Source organism: Pagrus pagrus, assembly GCF_965226575.1.
Source record: "Pagrus pagrus genome assembly, chromosome: 5".
Classification (NCBI taxonomy): domain Eukaryota; kingdom Metazoa; phylum Chordata; class Actinopteri; order Spariformes; family Sparidae; genus Pagrus; species Pagrus pagrus.
Window position 1 is genome coordinate 28102834 of NC_140189.1, and position 21630 is coordinate 28124463.

The 21630-nt window shown below is 44.4% G+C and overlaps 1 protein-coding gene across 3 annotated transcripts in view; it reads left to right on the forward strand.

The window, feature by feature from the left end:
• Positions 1-21630, forward strand: part of fgf13a (fibroblast growth factor 13a) — a 104874-nt gene that overhangs the window by 1661 nt on the left and 81583 nt on the right. The window contains exons 1-2 of one of the 3 annotated variants that reach the window (XM_084353556.1): positions 71-492; positions 725-887. In XM_084353556.1, coding sequence (XP_084209682.1) covers positions 839-887 — 49 coding nt within the window. In that variant the 5' untranslated portion in view covers positions 71-492; positions 725-838. Of the gene's footprint in view, positions 1-70; positions 493-724; positions 888-21630 lie in introns of those variants that run through there. The other 2 variants (XM_084353559.1, XM_084353557.1) reach the window with 2 other exon arrangements.

The window sequence follows — 21630 nt, forward strand, 5'->3', positions numbered from 1 at the left end:
AACACAACAACAACAAATGTCCACGGTGTGAATCGGCGCTGTGGCGAGGAGGGGGAGCGCTCCTCTCTCTCTCTCTCCCTCTCTCTCTCTCACGGTGTGTATCCTGTTGATTCAGCCTGACGAGCGTTCAGAGGAGCTCAGCTCGTCAGTAGGAAAAAGGAAACCTGGTCGCATCAGCTGCACTGGATGATATTTCTCTCGGGGGTTTGAGTCTTCAGTGGACGCTTCAGTGTTTTGACCTCTAATTTCCCCCCCCCTCTCTCTCTCTTTCTTCTCCATCGCTGATTGAAGACCTCTGGCAGAACCCTGCTCTCCGTTTCGCAGCTTTTCTTTCTCTTTTTTGTTTTTTTTTCTTCTGCTCCTCTTCTTTGTCACTGTAGAAGCAGGTCGTGATTTTTTTTTTTTTTTGGATGCAACATAACGGGATTCATGGTGGGAGCGTTTCCTTTCATCAATGTGCATTGATGTAGCAGAAAACGTGGAGGAGATAAGGTAGGTTACAGCTCGCTCCTCGGTGTTTACTGGAGACGCGGGGCTCTTTTGTCGTGCAGCGTGCACCAACACTTGGATGTTCTCATTGATATGTGATTGATAAACAGCCCAGCTTCCCACGGTCCATTGTCTCATGACATGGCCCTGCTGCTGTTGCGCTATGAAAGGAGACGTTTTGATGAATATTTCCTCCTCTCTCTGTCCCTCTCTGTCTCTCTCTCTCTCTCCACAGAGCCCTTATCTCAGCACCTGGAACCCTTGGTAAGGATTTGATTGAGGACAGTCAGCAATTAAAAGGATTTCGATTCTTGTCTAAATCGGGAATTACACATCCAAACTGGGATCTATGAGCGGAAAAGTGGCGAAGCCTAAAGAAGACAAGGATGCTTCCAAGGGTAAGAGGCGAGCCTTGCCTTTGCACTGACTGCTTCTTCACCTCCCCTCCCCTCTCTCTCTCTAAATCACAGGGTTTTTATTTATTTATTTATTTATTTAAACGCGACCATGCGCCCATTCATCCAGTACATGGTGCTTTGAGGTTATGGCTGGAGACAATAGCAGCCGCCGGATGGGGAGCCGTCCCCCCCCCCCAGCATGTGGTGCATGTGGATACTGCTGCTTGGAGATGTAAGATTTGCTACTGTGGGCCTACATTCTGCACGATGTGTCGGTTTGAGATCACATGCTTGACTTGCACTTGACTTAGTGATCGTGAGCAACCGAGACAATCCAGACAAAAGGCGGAGAATTAGCGGGCTCTGTTGCACAGATTGTGATTTTAAAAAAACAGACGCACAACCGATCTTCACGTTGTAAGCGGAGGAGATGTCGTTGAAATGATGACGGCGATGTCTCGTTGTGTCTCTGGCATCCTGTTGAAATGTCCCTTTGTGTTTTCTCGCTCGCACCTCATCCGCATTCTGGCTCGCGCACATCCCTCGCCACATCTGTAACAGCGGCCACGACGCGCGGAGCCTCGTCGCTTCTCCCGGCCTGAGTTTATGACCTCTGGGCGTGAAGACAAAAAAGAGGATAAAGGAAAGTGAAGTGTGTTATCTACTGAGAGCGCAGACGGGGGGGGGTTGCAACCTGCTCCATCTCCACGACACTTTACGCAACCGGCGCACGCGTTACTGCACCTCTGTCATGGTTGCTCTCACACCAATTAGACATATTAATAAATAAATCAGACGCGGTTTGACAGTGACGCAGTTTGATTGCGTCATGTGTATGCAACGCTTTGATTGGAATCATTTATTTTGGCCTGAAGATGTTTTTTTAATGCTCAGTGAATAAGCAGGTTTCCCCCCCTCAGTGTAATAGGAGCTGCATTCACACTGTGGCAGCGTGCCCATCCTGCCCGGCCTTCCTGTTTATTTACAGTAGAGCAATTCATTTGGGTCTCCTTGTTGTCCGGCTGAGTTTAAGGTGCTCACAACAAATCAATAAGCCTAATTGGCTTATTTTGGCAGCCCTGCTACAAGTGCTGATGCGCCTTGCTGATGTTACTATAAGTGGTACATGATGGCACAACGGAGAGACCGGCGCTGAACAAAGCCTGCGTGCAGGAAGTTGTTGCTTTGGTTCTTCGGCCAAGCAAGGTATTATCCTGCAGAATTAGTATCAGCTTACAGGACAATTATGAAGGTATAATGAGCTACTGTGGTGAGAATATCATCGATTTATATCATAGGCTACTATACTATACAGTGTTTCCAACAGAAAGACCGCTTCCCTGTTCCAGGGGAGGCACAACGTCTGAGACTGAGACTCAAATATCCACCATCTTTTTCAGACTTGCTTTAAAAGTTTGCCCCCATAGCGTTGCTTTAATCCTTCCCCTTAATGTGCACCCCACTGGACCGCTTCGCCTTCCCGTTTCTCTCTCCCAGCATGCATCTGCTCCTTTGACTTTCTTCGTTAGCAGTAGTTTTTAAAAAACGTATTTTACCCCTGATCTCAACAGCAGGTAAGCCGTGTGTGGAGAAAGCTTGTCATATATACCCCGCCCCGGCTCGCCCAAGTCTATGTGTGGGAAACACTGAAATTTCTTTTTTTTTAATTTCAAGCATCTTGTTGATGTAGTTAATATATGTTATACATGACAAATAAAAGCCCTGTAATGAACTGGCGACTCGTCCAGGGTGTACCCAACTGCTCGCCCGATCTCAGCTGGGATCGGCTTCAGCCTCCCGTGACCCTGCAAAGGATAAGCAGCTACGGATAATGAATGAAAAGATGACTGACAAATACATGGACCAAATCTTACTTATAAACCAAACCAAAACAGCAGTTACAGCACATGTTCTCAGTACAGTGAGCAAAAAATATGCTCAACAGAATTGATTTCAAGATTAACCTCTGCAGCAACTTTCCCTCTCATCTCCTCCTGGAAATCAATGGCATGTGTGTGAATGGCTGACTCATCTGAGCCCGAGGGCAGCGCCATCTTCAAAACTCTCGGATTAGAAAAAAAAAAAACATCTTCACCTTCACCAAGAATGCTCGACAGAAAGCGTGGTCTAGTTTTATAGATGCACAGCCTGAAAGCCAAAAGCTGGCGTGGCCCATCTGCCTTTTCAATTTAAGGCAAAGCGAAGAAAAACAAAACAAAAGAAAAAAAAAAAAAAGGTAGTTCACTATCTGCATCGCTGAGAGGGTCACTTGGTGCCAGCTGCCCTCCATCAGAGGGTTGAATGGCACAAGAGCGGAGAATAGCACAGGGGAAAAATCAGCGATGACCCTGCCAACGCTGGCAATTGTCAGGGAAGCAGTCCATTAAAGCCGGAACCACCTGCCATCTTCACAGCTTTTTTCTGCAAGCTGTTGGCCTGCAGTTGGCCTGCTTTTTCAGAACAGAAGTGATACCCCCCATTTCCTCTAATCTACCCTCATCATTTTGAAAAGACTTTTCATGGAGTCTTGCTCCAGAGTCTCTCAGCGTCCTCTGCTAATTTACCGGGTTGCTAAATTTACGTACAAGTGTATTTAACCGTGTTTTGTGTCTGCTTGTTAATTAGGCTTCCGGTTTCGGTCAGAAACCCCAAAAAGTTCTTTGTAACAAGAATTTATTTTTGAGTTATAGAAAAAGTCGACAGGGACAAGCAGAATTGGAAAAATAACTCTCTCAGGAGTTACTACCGTCCAAAATTATATTGAATTAATACATTTTCGCTGCGCTGGTCCCAGAAGTAATCACATCAAAACACTGACATGCCATTAAAACTCTGCAGCTCAGGACAAAATCACTTCTCGTCACCTCAGTGACAGGGGTATTTTTCTTTGGCTTGACGAGTGTGAGTTTTGTGACAGTAATCTGTTCTCTCCTCTGTGGCTCAGTCAGAAAGGCCACAGTTCACCCTGTACCAGGACATGTGAAAACAGAGGGTATGCAGAGACACACGCACACACAGAGAGAGACATGTTGGGGTGGAAGGAGGCGGTGTGTAACGCAGCTCCAATATCAACACCGGTGAATCACGTTGTGTTAGTTTCCCCCTGTCCTTGTGAAGCTAAGTTGTGCAGACAGAGTGATGTGTCAAAGAGTGACGTACACATTCTCCCAGCTTTACAACTTTCCAGAGCCTGAGAGCTCAGCTAGTCGACCTCCTGTTTGGACCCATTAACAGTGCCGTATTGATGCCGAGTGCATCAATTATGCAGATTTCCACCTTAACAGTTTGGCCTCGTGACATTAATACAATCCAATCTAATGCTCTTACATTTTCAGTTTAAGAAAGACAACATGAATAGTTTATGATCCCTTTCCTGTAAGCTAAGAACTTCTGACTGCACTTCTGTCACTCTCCTCGCACTTCATCTCGGCGCAGCGCATTGATAGACTCCCCTCTCGGGTGTGAGTGTCAGCCGGTGGATTCATGTCCGCCTCAGATTGCAGGCCCGAGCGCGGCAGAAGGCATAAGTCTTGCATATTTGCAGGCCGATTAATTCAGCGCGAGGGCCAGCCACAGAACTGAATCAATAGATGCCCAGAGATGAGTTCGGTAGCGGCTTCATTAATCACAGTGCAGGCAGCTCTGTCCTCCGCATCACTGACACCTGCTCCGGTCTCATCGACAGAGCCACACACTGTGTACAGTGTCGTTAAAATCTTTTTTAGAGGATTTTTAGAGAAGCCTCTTTGGATGGCATGTGGTTGAGTGAGGATTGTTTAATTGTCATGACATCATTTCATAAGAGGTCGATATCTGTGGTGTCGGCTTTAATCGTCATCTCTCGCTGGATGTTTGACAGATATATGCAGTGCACAAGTTCTTATGCTTTGCTGGAATTTCAGTTAAGCAGAAGTAAAGTTGCTGTATCATATTAAAGTATATTGAAACAGTTTGCAGAGTAAAAGTAAGTACATCTCACTTTTTTTTTAGCTGTGACCAGCAGTCAGTGTATGCACCCCGCAGTGCACATGACGACAGGTTACAACGAGACACACTTCAGTTTCCTTGTGCAGTCTCATTGGTGTGTGCGAGGCTCAACTGGTAGTGCGGCAGATTTTCATGCGGGGGTCCTCAAATTTTAATCCCAGCGTTTGCAAAATGACTCCAAATAAATCTTGAAGCCAGCGAGCTCACAGGATTTTCTGCTATTTTGACAGGGTCAGCTTAAAATGATTTAAGATACTATTACAAAATTCACTTCTGGCTTTTTTTTGTTAGTTTATATCCGTCTTAGCGACTGTATAATCTAAACAGAAAACGCTCTGGACTACAGTCTGTAATGATTCACGGATGCAAAAAGTAGTGTAAGTGAGCAAAAATGTAAATGTTGTATTTTCTCTTTCTCTTAAAACGTAGAATTTCATTGCGCAAATGGACTGATAGACTAAAAGAAAGAGATAAGTAATAAAAAGGAAGCCTGCCAAGTTCAATGATGCGAAACAGTTCATGAGTTATGAAAGGGGACGTGGAAAAACGGTGTGTTTGTGCGTCTCTCTGCAAGGTTTGCTCAGTGAGTCCATTGAGAGGTTATGCGCTATTTTGTTATAAGCCACTCCCACTGCCACATCCCCCTTTTAGCCAGTTGGCATGAACAGTTACTTAACTGTCCTTTGGTTCTCAAGCAGACTTTCGACAAAATTGTTAAGTAAGTCTTTCAATCCATTTGGGAGTTATGCATTTTTATTTGATGTGCACCTCCTCCTGCAGTGCCTCCACACACACTTGACCTCCATGCCAAATTTCTACTAGGGCAAGAACTGTGGTCGCCAGAGTGTTTTTGTAAATGCGTGGGTTGTTGTACTGTAAGGGGGCTGCCCATTGTTCCGATAGCCCATTATCCCAAAAAATGGTTTATTGGACCCATGAGCCCAGGATCCCAAAAACTAAACCCAGTGCTTTGAAGGTGTGTTGTCCTGAAAATACACATTTGACCTCCTTGCGTAAGTTTTGCCTCCTGGGTCAAAAAACTTTGTCAGCTAAAGTGTGGGGAAACATTTGTGGACGTGGAATTATAAGTTCAAGTAAATTAAAAGTTGCAGCACTCAATAAACATTAAAAGCCTTGCCACATGCAAAACACCGGGCTTTGTGAGGACACGTTCTTCTGGAAGTATTTGTGGTGCCAGGGTGGCGGAGTTGTTCCCTGTCAGATTCTTTCCTGATACTGACGCAGATCCGGCCACACTGCCTGGAGGAAACTGGTCTCGCCTCGCATCAGAGATCTGCCACTCTCCATCGCTGACTTGCACGCTGATCGCTGTTTGGGAATGTTCAGAGCCCATCTCTTCAACTCCTCTGTCAGCTTAGGGTTTCTGAGTGACACTGTGTGTCCTGCGTCTGGTGCATTGGCTTCTTTACAATCGTGCTCTCATAAGTATGCCGGCCACGTCGTCAGAGCTGGTTGTGCCAAAGTTTAAAGTGGTGAGTTGATCAATTAGTGGTGAAATGTATCATCCGACGTGCCCAGGAAACAGCCATTTTTCATCCTCTTAATTTCTCTCGACTTTAAAATGCTCTGTCTTACGTCATCACTGCCAGAAGTGTTCTGCCCCTAAAAATCTCTAAATACCTGACTGTTCTGGTGCATTAGTCAGCTTGCTGCTGGTAATCCACAGAGCCGCATTTCTTCTGAGGTGAATGGCTTTATGAGCTGTGACCTCAGTGGCTACTGGAACATGGCTGCCTCTGGTTGGGATCTGCCACGACATACAACCAGTGAAAACATGATCACCGGTGTCACTGTTTTCCCGCACGGCTGTTGCTCTTCCTCAGTGATGTGTTAATACTCCTCTTAGACACTAAGTTGGTCACGTCATTTGGCTTCCTCTCTAAATATTGTCACTCAGAGGGACTGAAGGGTTTTAATCCTCGTTAACAAAATGGCCATGAATGTTAAAACATCTGGCTCTCTGCTGAATCTCACTGCTGTTCCGCAAACATCGGACTACACGGACACAGCAGCAAGTGTAATCTCACCAACCGGGCTAGAAATGGGTTTTCCGAGTGTGTTTTAGAGACGCTGTCGCTTTGCGGGACAAGAGAGATTATTTTGTTCTGACATTCATAGCGGCAAAATAATTTTCTCTGCTTCAGATTTATCTGTAGCCAGCTGATGTTGAACATTGCTCGTGATAATAATCTAATGTCCGCACCTGAATCCTTTCATCAGAATAGAGGAGCGCAGATCAGAAGATCACACGAATAGGTGTGGGATTATCTACTACCTGTGGACGTCGGATTACTGCAATTTTACTTTACAGAAATGCACTCCATGCTGCAGTAGTTAATCCCATCTAAAAGATAACCCTCCGTAATTGTGGTTATGTGTGTCAAACTGCCCTGATGACAATAAATGACGTCCCTCCGCAGAGTGGGATGACTGTGCTTTTCACTGCATTTTCAAAACTATGTCACATAAGGCTTTAGCGGGACGATATATGGGACGCACTCACCCTATAAATTCTGATGCTTAAGAGCAGAGTTGAGGTTGGCACTCGTCTTCTGGCGCAGGGACGAGGAAAGCGGAGGACATGACAGTTTTGCGAATGGTTTATAATCTGCTGAATTAGACAAGGATGACATCAGCAGAAAATAGTCCACAAGTATAACTTCATCTGGTCTCTGTTCCAAGAGGAGGGCAAGAAGAGGAAGCACACTGTTACGACATTACGTAGTTTATTTTTACGCTCATTGTATAGAGGATGTGACAAACGGCAGAATCAGTTCGTCCGCATGTAATACCTTTGCCAGGCGTGTGACAATCCAAGTCTGAGTGCTAATGGGCTCATGGCAGATCAAATGCTGTTAGCCCATCTGAGATGAAGGAAAGGGCTCATCTGTCCAACTGAGCACGTTGCAGCACTGACTCATTTGTCTGTAAGCCTTCACACCACCCTGAGCTCGCTTTTAGCCTGGGTACAGCATGTGCCACATGCACTTCGACAGGAGCCTCATACCACAGATGTCTTCTTCATTTATCTCAAAACACAATAAGGCACCACTGAAGGTTAGAAAAAATAAAAAGCTCGCCGGAGAGGTTATGTTTTCACCTGTGTCCCTTCGTCGGTTGGTTGGTTGGTCGGTCGGTTTGTCAGCAGGATTACACAGAAACGACAGGACAGATTTCCACCTAACTTGCATGGAGGAGGGGTCTCAGCCCAGAATAGACCTCATTACCTTTCAGTGTGGGTCCAGGAATTTTTTCTCACTTTCTGTAAAAATGTGAAATTGGTCGTTTTTTTTCTTTACATTTTCATTAATCTCTCAGAGAATAATACGTGGATCTTGATGAAGAAAAAATCAGGCGTATCTAGGTGTCTGTACCGATGAGCGAGTGCAGTTGTATGCAGATCCTAATAAAAATCTATTATTCTTCCACACACAATGGAGATCACGATTCCTTCTTCATTGTTTTCTTGCCCTGAAACTGTTACAGATCTGGTTAAATTATGGTGAAGCAGTTGTGGGTGCTTTAACCTGTAGAATGATACAGGGCTATCGAGTTTGATATTAGATTAGGCTTGATTGAAATAAAGGAGCCTTGGAAACAAAGATTGTTTACACCAAGAAATCACAACAAATGAAAATGGCTGACTGACTGCACTGTTACTCTTCAACAGTAGATGTAATATTAGCATTGTCTACTGACATGGTGTTGAATTTGTGGATGTGATGATGATTGATGATGATTGTAACTTGGTCAGACAACGATATTGTGTATTTTCGTCTTGTCGACTCTATAGTGGGCGAGGCTATGCCCTTTTAAATCCCCATTATGCAATCTTCCCAGGCCGTAATCATCTGCTCTGACCTCACACTGATCCCCCCGTTACAATGTGTGAAATTGCAGGTGGGCACCTCACCTCCCGGTCATTCTTTAGTTTGGAATCCACCTCCTCGCATCAGATTTAACAAAAGAAAACAAAACACAGAAGTCAAACCCTTACTTAAGTATTTCACTCACAACAACGGCATACATGCCACTACAACAGCACTGTGGAAAGCTACTGGAGGTTTTGAGGGCACAAAGAGGTCACAGAAGCAATTACAGTATTCCAAGGTCAATGTAAAACCGACGAGATGACGCCGTCACCCAGGAAAACCTGCACAGAGCCTGGCGGGAGAGGAGCACACTGGTGTAGAGTTATTGTGAGTTAAAGATTGAAGAGTGTGTCACCAGTGAAATACTTCTGAGCAGAAGTCAAGGTCTCAAAATCATGTAGTGTACAGAGGTTTTATGGCCCGCTGGATTCTATATTTTAAATCATGCTCAGGATTAATAGTTGCTCTGGACATGAACTAATTAAAGTTGGTGAAAATTATAAAGGGGATTAAGGCGAGGTAAGAAAGGGAGGCGATAAGGCTGGACCAGTGGTAATAAACAGGAGCCACAGGCTGGAACAGAGCAGGCCGGGGAGACGGCGTCTAACTGGCCAGCGGGCCTCTCTAGTGCTGACGGTAAGGGCAAATGATTGCCTGTGGTTTGTGCAGAGTGCAGATTAGTGATTGGCAGTTTCTTAACTTTGAGCACGGCTGTAGTCTCTGTGGCGATGATTCACCAGGAAGACATCAGAGCAGCAAACCACCATCTCCTCCGCACACATGCAGAGAATAGTTAACAGGATTAGCCGCTTCTTGCTCTTCCCCAATCCTGCAGCTCATTTCGCAAGCGAGTTACAAACTGGGCTTCACATCAGCTTGCATCAGCGTTCCACCTCAGCAGGTCTCACTGCCTGTGAGAAGATGCATCAGTGTGGAAAGCAGAAGAAGTCCTGAGCTGACCTGGACTTGTAGATTGGGGGAGATGGCAATGGCATGATGAGGCCTGATCTGCTGCTTGTTGTAACATACGGTGCTCGCAGTATGCCAAATGTCAAAGATGAACAGTTGTGCTTTTTATAAAAAAACCCTGGAAAATGCTCCTGTGTGAGTGAAGTGTGTGGCAGCAGTTCCAGTTAAAGATATCCACACCGGCAGTGAGGAGGGAGCAGATCAGGTTCGAGTTTAAAGATATAAGTGTTTTACATTTATTTTAACAACACTCTGCTCTGCTGGCGCATTGTGTCTCTGAAGTGCTGCTGTTGGCTGAAAAATGCATTTGAATTTCTGTATTTTGTTTGTGTTGCAGATAAAAAGGCAGTCCAAATCCTGTCTCCATGGATATTATACAAAACACAAAGGGACGCTGTAGAAAATATTATAGGAAAGCATAAAATCAAAGCTGTGATGGAAGCTATATCTTCTTAAAGCAGAGCTATTCAGCTGTCAGACACATTTTATATAAACTAGAATGGCTCGGAGTCATCATCGGCCCTGCGTTTGGGTAATTGTTTTAATTTGTCGTTCCTTCCCAACCTGTGAATAACACTCACATGCAACTGCTCTGGCTTTGTGGGAATGAAAATGTCAGACGTGAAATTGTACATTGAACGAACGTGCAGTCAGTTAATGAGTGCTATCGAAACACAAATGACCAACTTAAAAAAAATAAATAAAATTGAAGTCATTTGTGTAGGAGATAAGGTTTATTGTTGCCATGTAACCAGCTGGTGACCCGGGTGGACGAGAGGACGTAGCTTGTGTGCTTTTGGAGCTGGAAGTGCGAGCGCGAGTAAGCAATTTCAGTCGTTGCTCATTAATTAAGGTCTCGACAGATCCCCCTATCTTCAGCAAGCTGCCTGCACTCTGGAGGTTAATACTATTGACTGCATTGATCTCCGGGTCACTCACTCAAAAAAGCCGTTTCATTAGGATGAAGATATGGACACAGTCTCTCGAGTGAAGGCTTAGCATGCAGTGTGTTTGTTCAAGCTTCCAGGTGTCTTGACTGACAGGTAGGACGGGTCAACACCAACGATATATCGGCGTGGAATAGCTCTCCTAATGAAGATGGACATAATCATCTCTAGAGGCAGCCGCAAGACTTTTTTTAATATTACATAGGGACAGAGGAGGTGTTGAAAGAAATAAATGCAGCTAATTTAAAGTCATATACGTGCTGTATAGATTCACGTCTCTGGGCCAAGTTTAATGTGACCGAGGCACTTAGTGTTGGCTTCTCTTGAGCTGGAATATGAAAGATGATATATAGCAGAAAGCCATTAGTTCCATTCCTCAGAGAAAGCTCATTCATCCAGCATTGATGAGGACAAGAGGATGGAAGGGTAATACATTCGGAGCGAAATATTCAACAGGGAAAAGAAGATAAAAGAAATTCTGATAAAATGGTGGACGGCTAAAATCACGCTATATGAAAGCCTGATGGAGAAACCTCTCAGATGAAATGTGGGTGAGCGCCTTTAGGTGCGTGTTGACTTCGGTAATATTTTAGTACTCGCTGTGTGAAAATGACGGAGCAAGTGTTAAATGTGAGTGGGCCCTTCTGTTTCGAGGATGCGAAAGAAAGAATGGAGAAGAAAGACATTGTTAAGACGACTGCTAAATATAGCAATGATCCTTCACTGGTCCCTGAAGCCAATTTTACACAGTCTGGAGCAGTGAACATCATGGCTGCGCCTGCCTCCTTCTCATCAGGGAGACGTCATTTACATAATGAGATGCTGCCACGGCAACAAAGCCCCAATAAGCACGGGAGTCGTCAGTCATGTGGGGCTGGATACCAAGGTGCCTTCCTAACATGCGCATTGAGTACGCCGCCGCACGTGCACACACGCAAATATCAGTCTGAGCCCGAGAGAGAGAGTCCGTGTGGAGACGCACGCTTGATTAGAAAATAAAGGGTGGGTTCAGTCAGTGGACAGCCCTCGAGGGTGGTGTTGGTGGAAGAGTTGGAGGTGTGTGTGGGCCCTGTCAAAATGTGGTATCATCATTATACTGAGTTTTTCTTCATGAGAATGTTGGTCTGAAGTAGTGCGGTTGTCTACCTTTGGGATAGTTGGTGGTTTCTTTGTGAGTGTGCATTAACGGTTACAGCTCCAGATGAGCAGGTGGCATCTTGCCTGGTAGCCTCCGCCACCAGTGTATGACTGTGGGTGTGAATGGGTGAATGCTGACTTGTGTCGTAAAGCATTTCTGAGTGGTTGGTAAGACTAGAGAAGCGCTCTATAAATACAGTCCATTTACTTTTATTTCACACTCTTTGCAGATTGGTATGCAACAAGCGTTAGGCGACAATACAGACAATATGCGTCTGTTGACACCAGCAACAACAGCGATGGCATTGTAAAAACAAAAGGAGGAGAAAGAGCACACATTTTGTCAAACAGTTAATGTCTTGTCGTAGCTCTGCGTTCTGATCTATTGATGCTGCTGCAGCATGAAATTAGTATTTCTGCCAACCAAGACCAAATATTCATCTTTTATGTTGAAGGCTGACACAAAGCAGTTAACATGTTCATAAACAGCATTTGCAACTAAATATAGCATCTACACAAAGACTGCAGCCCCCCCACTGCAGCCACTGTGTATCCAGCAGAGCTCCTGTTTACCTACGGACTGTATTTTCTTATCTTAGTCGGCCCATCACCTCCGAGGGCTGAGACTTTAACACAATCGTACAAAACCAAAAAAGAGCTCTGAAATGTCTTTAACTCTTCAGCGTGGTAAGCTGACGTACTGTAGCTCATGTGGGCACAAAAGACCGCTATGACCCTGATTTGACCGGGCTAAGACAGGCATTATGTATCCACAAAGACAAACTTGAACTTCTCTGAGGATTTATGCCGAGATGAAGCATCTCACAAGCTGATTTGTTGAGCTAACTCTCATGAGGCGGGTTCAAACGGAGGAGAAAAACATGTACACATTGGACAAGAATATGTAGAAATATAGAAGCCGCAGCGATGCTAACTTCTACAGACAAACTGCACGGAGAAGCACTGTCAAGCTTGTATTTACTCCACCGTCTATTAGCATAAGCATTCGTAGATAATAGAATTCATCGTATCAGCCTCACAGAATCTCGAGCTTTATTTGCATTTTATACCTGATACTGTTTGTGCAAAATGGCTGAAAACACTCGCCGGTGCCAAAGTTTCACCAACCTCGACCTGACCTCGCAGTCAGTAGACCTTTAGCTGGACCACGGCGCGATCCCTACCTGACAAACTTTCCTTTTTGTTTTGTCACATGTCACCAGAGATTCTCTGTGGTGAATGATCACATCATTTCCAGTGTAATTAGAGGAGACAAGTCTCTGCCTACACTGCAGTACGGAGAGAGAGAGGGAGATAACGAGATGGAGAGAGAGGCGAACGGGTAAAGTGAGGGAGTGTGTGTGTGTGTGTGTGAGAGAGAGAGAGAGAGCAGTCAGTGATCTCACAGTAATCCAGAACTGGCTACCATAAAGGAGATGAACGGAGCTGTAGGCGAGATGAAAAGGTTACACGCAATAACGACAAAACGCTTCAGCTTTGCTTAAAGGTTACAGCGGAAAATTTTGGCAGGGACAATGTTAAAATGCTTCAGTTCCTCGACTTACTCCGGTCCTTGACTAAAACCTTCTGTAACAATCAGTTTCATTTCGGATGCCAGTTTGACTCTATTCCACTCCTCAAAAGGAGCCGTTCAAAAGAGCAGATGAGCTCCAGCACACCAGGTCTGAATAAAGCATCGCTTAAAAAGTTGCGAACAGCCAATCCTTGTATTTCTGACCTTTACGCCGTGCCCCGGCGTGCTCGGCAATGCAATCAGTTGTTCTCCTTCGCCTTATAAAATCAACACAGTCGTCTTTTCAAACAATCACTGTCGTACTATTCATAGCACAAAGACCTTGGTATCACAGCAACCTTTACAACATGTCTGACGATGAAGGAATACACTGCAACCCCCAACCAGCGACGTCTGAGCAGGATCTTGTTTTCACATGGTGTCTATACTGTATGTGTGCGTTCGCATGTCTTCCAGCTTCTCTGCCAGCGAACGCTCGCTTTGTCTTTGGCTGTGTTCTGTAGATCAGAATGGGAGGCATCTGGTGTTTGTTTACAGGCAAGATTTTTTTCTTCATGTTTGTATTGCGATAGTCTTCAGTGTGCTGCACTGTGCATATATGGATCTATGCATACAGCTCGCATGCATGATTGTAAACCAGCCGCTTAAACCAGGCAAAAATGGTCAACTTTGCCTGATTGCAAGATTACAAATGTGAGACATTGCTCTTTTTCTCTGTTTATATCATTGCACATTGGATATCTGGGCCTTTTGGTTATAAAGATAAGCAGTCTAAAGAAGCCACCTTGAACTCTTTTTTTTATTATTATCATTTTTTAAGGCAGATTAATCAATTAACAGCTAGTTTTCCCAAGAGATGCTTCTCAGCAGGTGCACACATATGGGAGTGTTTGCTATAATAGCTGCCTGTAAGCATCTCTCTCTTAAAACACCTCTTTCCTGCTCCTTCTTACTCTCCTGTCCTGTCTTCAGAGTTAAGTGACCAACCAAAGGTTGAGGGGAGCTGCACTGGCTGCTCTGCTGCAGAAGAGTCTTTGTATATCTACAAAAATAACATGGTGTAATCGTAGCCACATCCTGTGTCATGCGCTTGAAATGTAACGAAATTCCAGCTGGAGCATTAATAATTAAGGAAATGAGAACATCTGTGCACACTTACATTGGCTGACACATTTCCGCATAGTTATAGTGCACGTCTTAATGATCACGTCGGTTGAGCAGCCCTCCAAGAATATCAACTAGGGCTGGGCTAAAATATTGTTGTGCTATATCCTGATACAAGATATGTAGCTTGATATTTGAAATCTCCTCAAAAGCACTTCAAATCCAATGTCACAATATTTTTTACCTCGAAAGACAAGACTTATGCCATATAACGACACCCAAAATGTAAGCTGACGTACAGATATAATATCGATATACAGCCCCAACCCAAATATCAACCCAGTTAACATCATTACTTCTATACATCCATGCTGCTGCCACAGTGTTATGTGATGATTTTAAGTGTATGTGTCTGCTAAGAAACTGTATTTGGACCCTGTGGGCATTTTTGTTAGGATGAGCAGAATGTGTTGTTAACACTGTGTGGAGGCAGTCCTCACACTTGCTCTAAAATCAGTCATCACACCCATTAAAAAAAGCGCTTGCATGGCAGCTTAGCTGTGAGACAAAGGGAAGTGAAAAAGAATTTAAAAAAAATAAAAATATTTTTGTCTGCCGGCTCGTTGAGTTTTATTCATTGTGTGTTTTCTTCGAACCAGTGGCGGTGTGAGACCTTTCCATAACAAGCTTATGGTGCACAGCTCCATCCTGTGCCCATCCCCCCATCAATCCTTTTTTTTTTGGTGCAGATGGAAATGGCTTTAATGCATCAACAAAGCAGATGCTTTACCTTGCTAGTAGATTGTCAAAGGTTCCTATCATCCAAACAAAACATGAACCATGATTTCACACTGTTAAATTGAACCATTCATTCTTTCATTCATTCATGGATTCAGAGAGATTTTATTCAGATCCAGAACAACGACCAATTCTGGAGATGCAGGAAGTGATGAACGCTTACAACATGCTACTCCACAAATGCTCATCCGTCAGCTAAATGTGTTAGGGGATTGTGTTTAGCATATGTGTGTGTGTAGGGTTTGTATGCGTTTGTGTGGGTTGGTGGGTGTTCGGCGCTCCACGCTGCAAAGCTCCGAGAGACAGATGGCTGCTCAGTCTCATCTGAGTTGTTCTACCGGTTCTCTTGTCTTTGGCTCTGGGTCTCTATCCTGTCTTGGCCGTGGTATCACAGTAATACCCACCCTCCCATACAGTACACACATACACACACACACACACACACACACACACACACACACACACATTTGGAAGTATCTGAGTTGCTTTTACCCTGCAGGCTAACCAAGCTGCCTACTCTGCGATAACCGCTAACCCCGCTGCTGCAAGTGACCTGACCCATGCTGGAATCCGGACCAGCACGCTAATCGCTGCGACAGGCTACTGGCTCAGCAGGTTTTTTTTTAATCAAACTTAATGGCAGCAGATTCTTTACGAGCATATGAAAGCCTATGGAACATAGTTCAATGTGAATTTAACTTAAAAACGTCCAGATTATGAGCGCAGTGTATGGAAAATGTTTGTTGTGGCCCCCAGTCAGACAAAATCGATACAACTACACGTCCACTTTTTTTAAGCATGTGTTTCTTTACATGTTGGCGAATTGGCACCATTAAAAGGATGTCGAATTGACTTTTAGTAGTTCCTGTTTGCGATGTGTCCATAAATGTACAGACGGCTATCACTGGATTATTGCAAGACTGAAGTGAATGTGATAATTCTCTCATTTTAGATTTCATTTCATTGAGTTTGTAAATCTTTTGTTTGCATTGCATCAGAAATAATGATATCCTGAGAAAGTGTAAGTCAAACCGAACTAAAAATAAGTGGGTCGTGCCTGCTTGTTCAGACTTGACTGAGCTACGACTCCAGGAAGGAGATCAGGTTTTCATTTACCATAATCACCCCCATGAGTTGTGTCTCACAGCCACTATTGCTGCCACTGCTGACCGTAGTGATGAGCGGGCAAAAAAAATCCTCACAGTTTAAAAAAACCTCTGTCTCAGTATAAAAAAAAACAAAAGTATTCTTCTCTGACAGGCAGTGAAACTGTGACCTTTGTGTTTTGTAATATAAATTAATGTCTTTATGCAGCATCACTATTTTATAATTTCTCCTCTGAGTCACCGCTGTGAACTGTGTGTTAGAAAGCAGTCCCAGTCCCTGATTGCGTAATTAGCCACTACCTTTATAATGAGGCACTAATTACCAGCAGCTTGCGAGCGCAAATTGAATGAAAGATGCAGATTTTGGTGGATTTGATGACTGCTGCTCCGGCTCTGCTCATCCTGCTCTAAATAAAAGCCTGGCAGACTGGGTATATATATCTGAATATGTGTGCAGGTGTGTAAGGGTACATGAATGTCTTTATTCGATCATTTCTGTGTTTGCTTTCCTTTTGTAGCGGATTTTGAGACGGATAAAAAAGCTGGAAGTGTACAGGAAGCGCAGCGCTCTTCTCTTTATGCTCCTAACAGTCTGAGCATGAGCTAGTACAAACACAAATACACACACGGGCTGCGATAAGCACACACACACAACTCAGTGGAGGATTTGGGTTGTCATTGCAGGTGCACACATCTTCTGAGTCTCAGATTTACGATTTTAAAGCAAATCATTGCTCGCAGAACCTTAACAATATAAGGGTTGTCTTTGTGTACACATGCACGCATATTATTTAAAGTTCATTAACAACACCTTATTACAATATAAACAGTTGCATCACTCGGTGGCTTGTTGACACCACATTCGGGAGAATACACACAATATAGTAAACCTCAGCCACAAACATTGTGCCCTCCCCTTTAAATGTGAAATCCAAATCTGGCCCAGACATAATTACCGTGCTGGTGATGTTATGTTTCTCGCCCGCTTTTCCAAACTATTTTGAGCTGAACTTATTAAAGCTGTGCTGCCACTAATTAAGTTGTTTGTCTTTGCAAAGCGATCTCCGCCTGCCCACTGCTGCTTACTAATGAGTAGTTGTGTCACGGCACCCTGCCTGCTGAGTGAAGGGGAGATGAAAGCGTGAAAACGGAAGAAAAATGACCCGGCGGTGGCAGATTTCCTAACAGGCAGCGCGGCGGCTGTCGCGCACGTCGCTGAATCTTGCCAGTTTGGGCTTGTTAACAGGCAGTTGTGTGGGTGCTCTGAAGGTTCCCGTGGAGGTTATAGACAACACAGGTTTCTTTCAATCGAGAGCTGCAGAGATTTGAGGAGAAAATTGAGCGGCGCCGATGCACACTCGAGTCCTATTCATTAGAATTATACGATCAGAAGTAAGAAAAAAAGTATGGCTGGTATGAGTGACACTCGAAATCTCTTTTTACCACCTAACGCCCATGCCTTTTAAACTTGAAAAGTGCCTCAAAGAGTGAATTGTTTACTTCTTTAAGAACAGCAACAGCTTGAATTCATGTCTGTTAGAATGCACTCCCATGGCAGCAAGTTTTCACGGTGGAAAAATTACCAAAACATAATAAAAAATGCTAAAAACCTCTCGTAACACTCCTGCAGCAGAATACACTTCTTCACTGTCCATCTGTATGCTCAATATGTTGCAAAGACTCATAGTTTTGCCAAAAAATGGCTAAATACTGGTGGGGCTCATGGAGGCCAGTGAAGCGACACTAAGGCGGTGTATTTACTCTTATTTTGGGAAAACAATGACTGGAACATACTGCACGCACAGATGGACAATGGAAAAGTGAGTTATGTTGCAGGACCGGTTGGAGAACTTAGGAATCTAATCAACTGAATTCACAGTAACCACAGCTGCAGGTCTTTAAACTACATAAAGCCACATTTAATGCTGCTTTTTAAGTCGGAGCCGTTATGGATCCAATAACAAGCACCAGCAACAGAACCAAACGGTCGTCAGAATGTGGTAGTTGTGATTCACACATTTCCTGGCACTTCTGTCAGGTTTTGTTGCGTATAACTTGCCATTGCTGTTTCCCATAAAGAGGGATGTTAAAGCACCCCTCTACTGAATTATGTGTTTTTCTTCTTGCCCCTGCAGTTGAATGTTTGAGCTTCACTGTGTGGAATGATGCATGTGCAGAGTTCGACACGAGGAGGCTGTTTGCAAAAGGGGAAGTGGAAAGTTTCTCTGCGCTCATTAAAGGCGCAACTAGAATTCCCAACTCTCTGAGACGGCAACCAACCTGACCTACAATCACAAAGCTTCAGTGTTTGACGAGTTGGCCGCGGGCCTACCTGCACGATTTGTGACATTACAAATAGTTTGGATGCTTATTCAGTGTACGCATTAAAATCTGAAGTGATAAACTTAAAGCCTCCAACACTGAGAATGGATTTTTCAGTGAAGAAGTTAAATTGTTGAAATGACACATATTTGCACATTTTTTATCATCTAAAAAAAAGGAGAAAGGATGGCATTTTAAGGATTTTAAATTAATAATAGAACTTTATTTGTGAAACAGCTGTATTAGAAACAAATTATTTGTCAAAGTGACAAACATTTCTGAAGGAGGTCTTTAAAAATGACCAGGAGTGGAAGGGAGAGTCGAAGGAAATACGCTGAGGTCAGTCAGTCTGCCTTTAATAGCAGTGGGAAGTGAAGTCCTGGCTTTTATTTTGAAGGATCAGTGTTTGACCCCTTACCTCAGACTGAGTAAAACCAAACCCTTAGAGACAGGGGGTTGTGTGAGTTAGTGTAAACCTGATGTCTTTCCCATCTGCTGTGTCTGGGCAGTGTTAGGCTGTTGAGGGCCCCCCCGTGCTCCGTTAGGTCATCTAATACACAACATGGAGGGCGAGGGAGAGCAGTCAGGTAATTTTAGCCTATTTTCTGGAAGACATTTCTGGAAACAAAGTGTGGGTGTGTGTGTGTGCACGTCTGATTGACTCCATGATCACAGTATGTCAAATCTCTATGCGTGTGAGTCTGTAATGTATGCACATGTGTTCGTGCATATAAATGCACATTTGCATGCAGATTCATTTATGTGCTGTAGCATGAATATTGTAGCGTGAATGAGGTCACAGCGTGTGGTTACACGCGGAATAGTCCATACACGCTCATTCTCATTCAAGGCACAGCATCACCTGGCAGATTACTACGACAAAAAAAAAAGATAACTACCATCAAAACAGGACAGCGTGATTTTACACAATCATTTCACTTATTTCTGAGATTCTATGTTTATAATATACGGCTAGTGCAAAAGATATGCTGAAAGATAACGTGAAGAAATGTTCACATGTGATTAGCACCCTCTCACCGTGCACAGAGTGTGATTATCTTTCTTTGTGCGCCGTGCGACTGCTAATGTATGTCAGTGCAGAGGCCCATGCATGCGGTCTTGCAAGGTTACTTCATGTGACTCTTCTGGCTGGAGGGTTTCTCTCTGCCTCTCCCTCGCTCTCCTCTCGCTTCACTCTGTCTCTCCCACTTTGAAGCGTGCTGTGCTGTGGGATGCTGTCTGAGCCAGCAGCAGTCTGAATGCTGATGAATGTCTGCACAGATAACCTGCGTCTGATCTCACTGTCTGTCTACCCCTCAAATTTAACCCCTATGGCGCCAGGAATGTGTAAAAAAAAAAAACATCCTTATTTGCTCTATTCAAGTGTCTTCCAACAATAGTGTTTTGACAGAGAAACACACTTTAGTCTTACTTTAGAAACACACCCGCTTCTGTAACCCTCAGAGAACTCCTCGAGACTTTTTGCTATCACATCTCCTCTCTCCTCACACCGTTTCTTTTTCATCACTCCAAACTACTTCTAGCAGCACATTAGTACTCCCTTTTTTTAGAAAGGGTTTAAATCTTTCTGCCTGTCCACTCTCCCTTTTATCACTTCCACTCCAACCTACTCTCTTAACGTTGGACTTGGAATAACACGCCGCTCAACTCCTCCTCTCCCTCCCTCAGCGACACTTAGATTTCGTGTTGTCAAATTTTATGTCGCTCTGCTGGCCAACGAGCCTGCACTATCCCGGGCCAGGAGTTTGTACAGTGGCTGCATGTGCTGTTTGCATGTAGGGCTGATCGTATGAGTGCAGGGCGAGCAGTAAAAAACTGCAGTGAAATTGAAACTGCAGCAAAAGATAATGCATGAAGAGAAGCACAAAAAGCAGAGTGATTTTATAGTTTCTTTCCAATAATATAAAAAAGAAGCTCTTCAGCTCTTATTCAACAGAGACCTCTGTCTATTACCTGCAACTCCCTCCATCACCCCACTTTTGTGTCTATCTCTATCGTCCTCTTTCATCTTCAAGCTTCGCTGACTTGTCCTGATGTTTTGCACTCGCGCATTCATCAGGTAGTCACACGCTTCCCTGTGACATCACTCCGTGCGACTGTTGCCCAGACCGGAAATGTTTTTCAAATTATGTCTTTGCGCGTGCACGTGCAGCACGACGCCTGTTAACATGCAATCGGTGCATGTGGAGCAACAGTGACGGCAGCAACACGAGGGGTGTAGATCCCAGGGTGCACTGGGAGTGCTTGAGGAAATGTAAGCAGCTTAAGCAGTCCATGATGTTGTCATCTCTTCTCAGCTGAGCTCCCAAAATAACAGGCCCTCTGGGTACAGACTGGCAGAGCTGAGCTGGGGACGGTTAACAGAAAGACCCAGAACAACCCGGCCCAGATTAGACCAGATCAGACTAGCCCACTTACTCAGTCCACTTAAGCTCAAACTGGTCAATTTAACCTTGCAAAGTAGAAGTTATTCCAGAGGACTGCGCCTTTACATTTTGTGAAAACTCTCCACTCAGCCTGTTTTTTTCTTATCTTTTTTTTTTTTATAAAAGCCTGAATTCAGCAGACAATTTCCCATGAAGCCCTGCCTTTTGTCATATCGCCGGCTCACGTGTTAGGCAATTGACTCTAATGAGCATGCTCTCTGAGCCCAGTGTGGCTGGTGAGGTGGTCGTGGCGCTGGTGGCAGGGGAGGTAGGATTAGCGCGTCCCACTCTCACACACAAACACACCGACTAGGCCCCATTAAGTGGCTAAGTGTGTCGAAGAAGGAGGGCCTTACACATCCACTGAGACAGCAGACAGAGAGAAGTGTTTAAGTCTCCTCGCTGCCCCCCTTTCTCCCATCTAGGTCATAATGTAGGCTATAGGCCAGCCTATGTTTATTCTAAGTATGGTATCGCACAGCACGCGTGTCTGTAATTG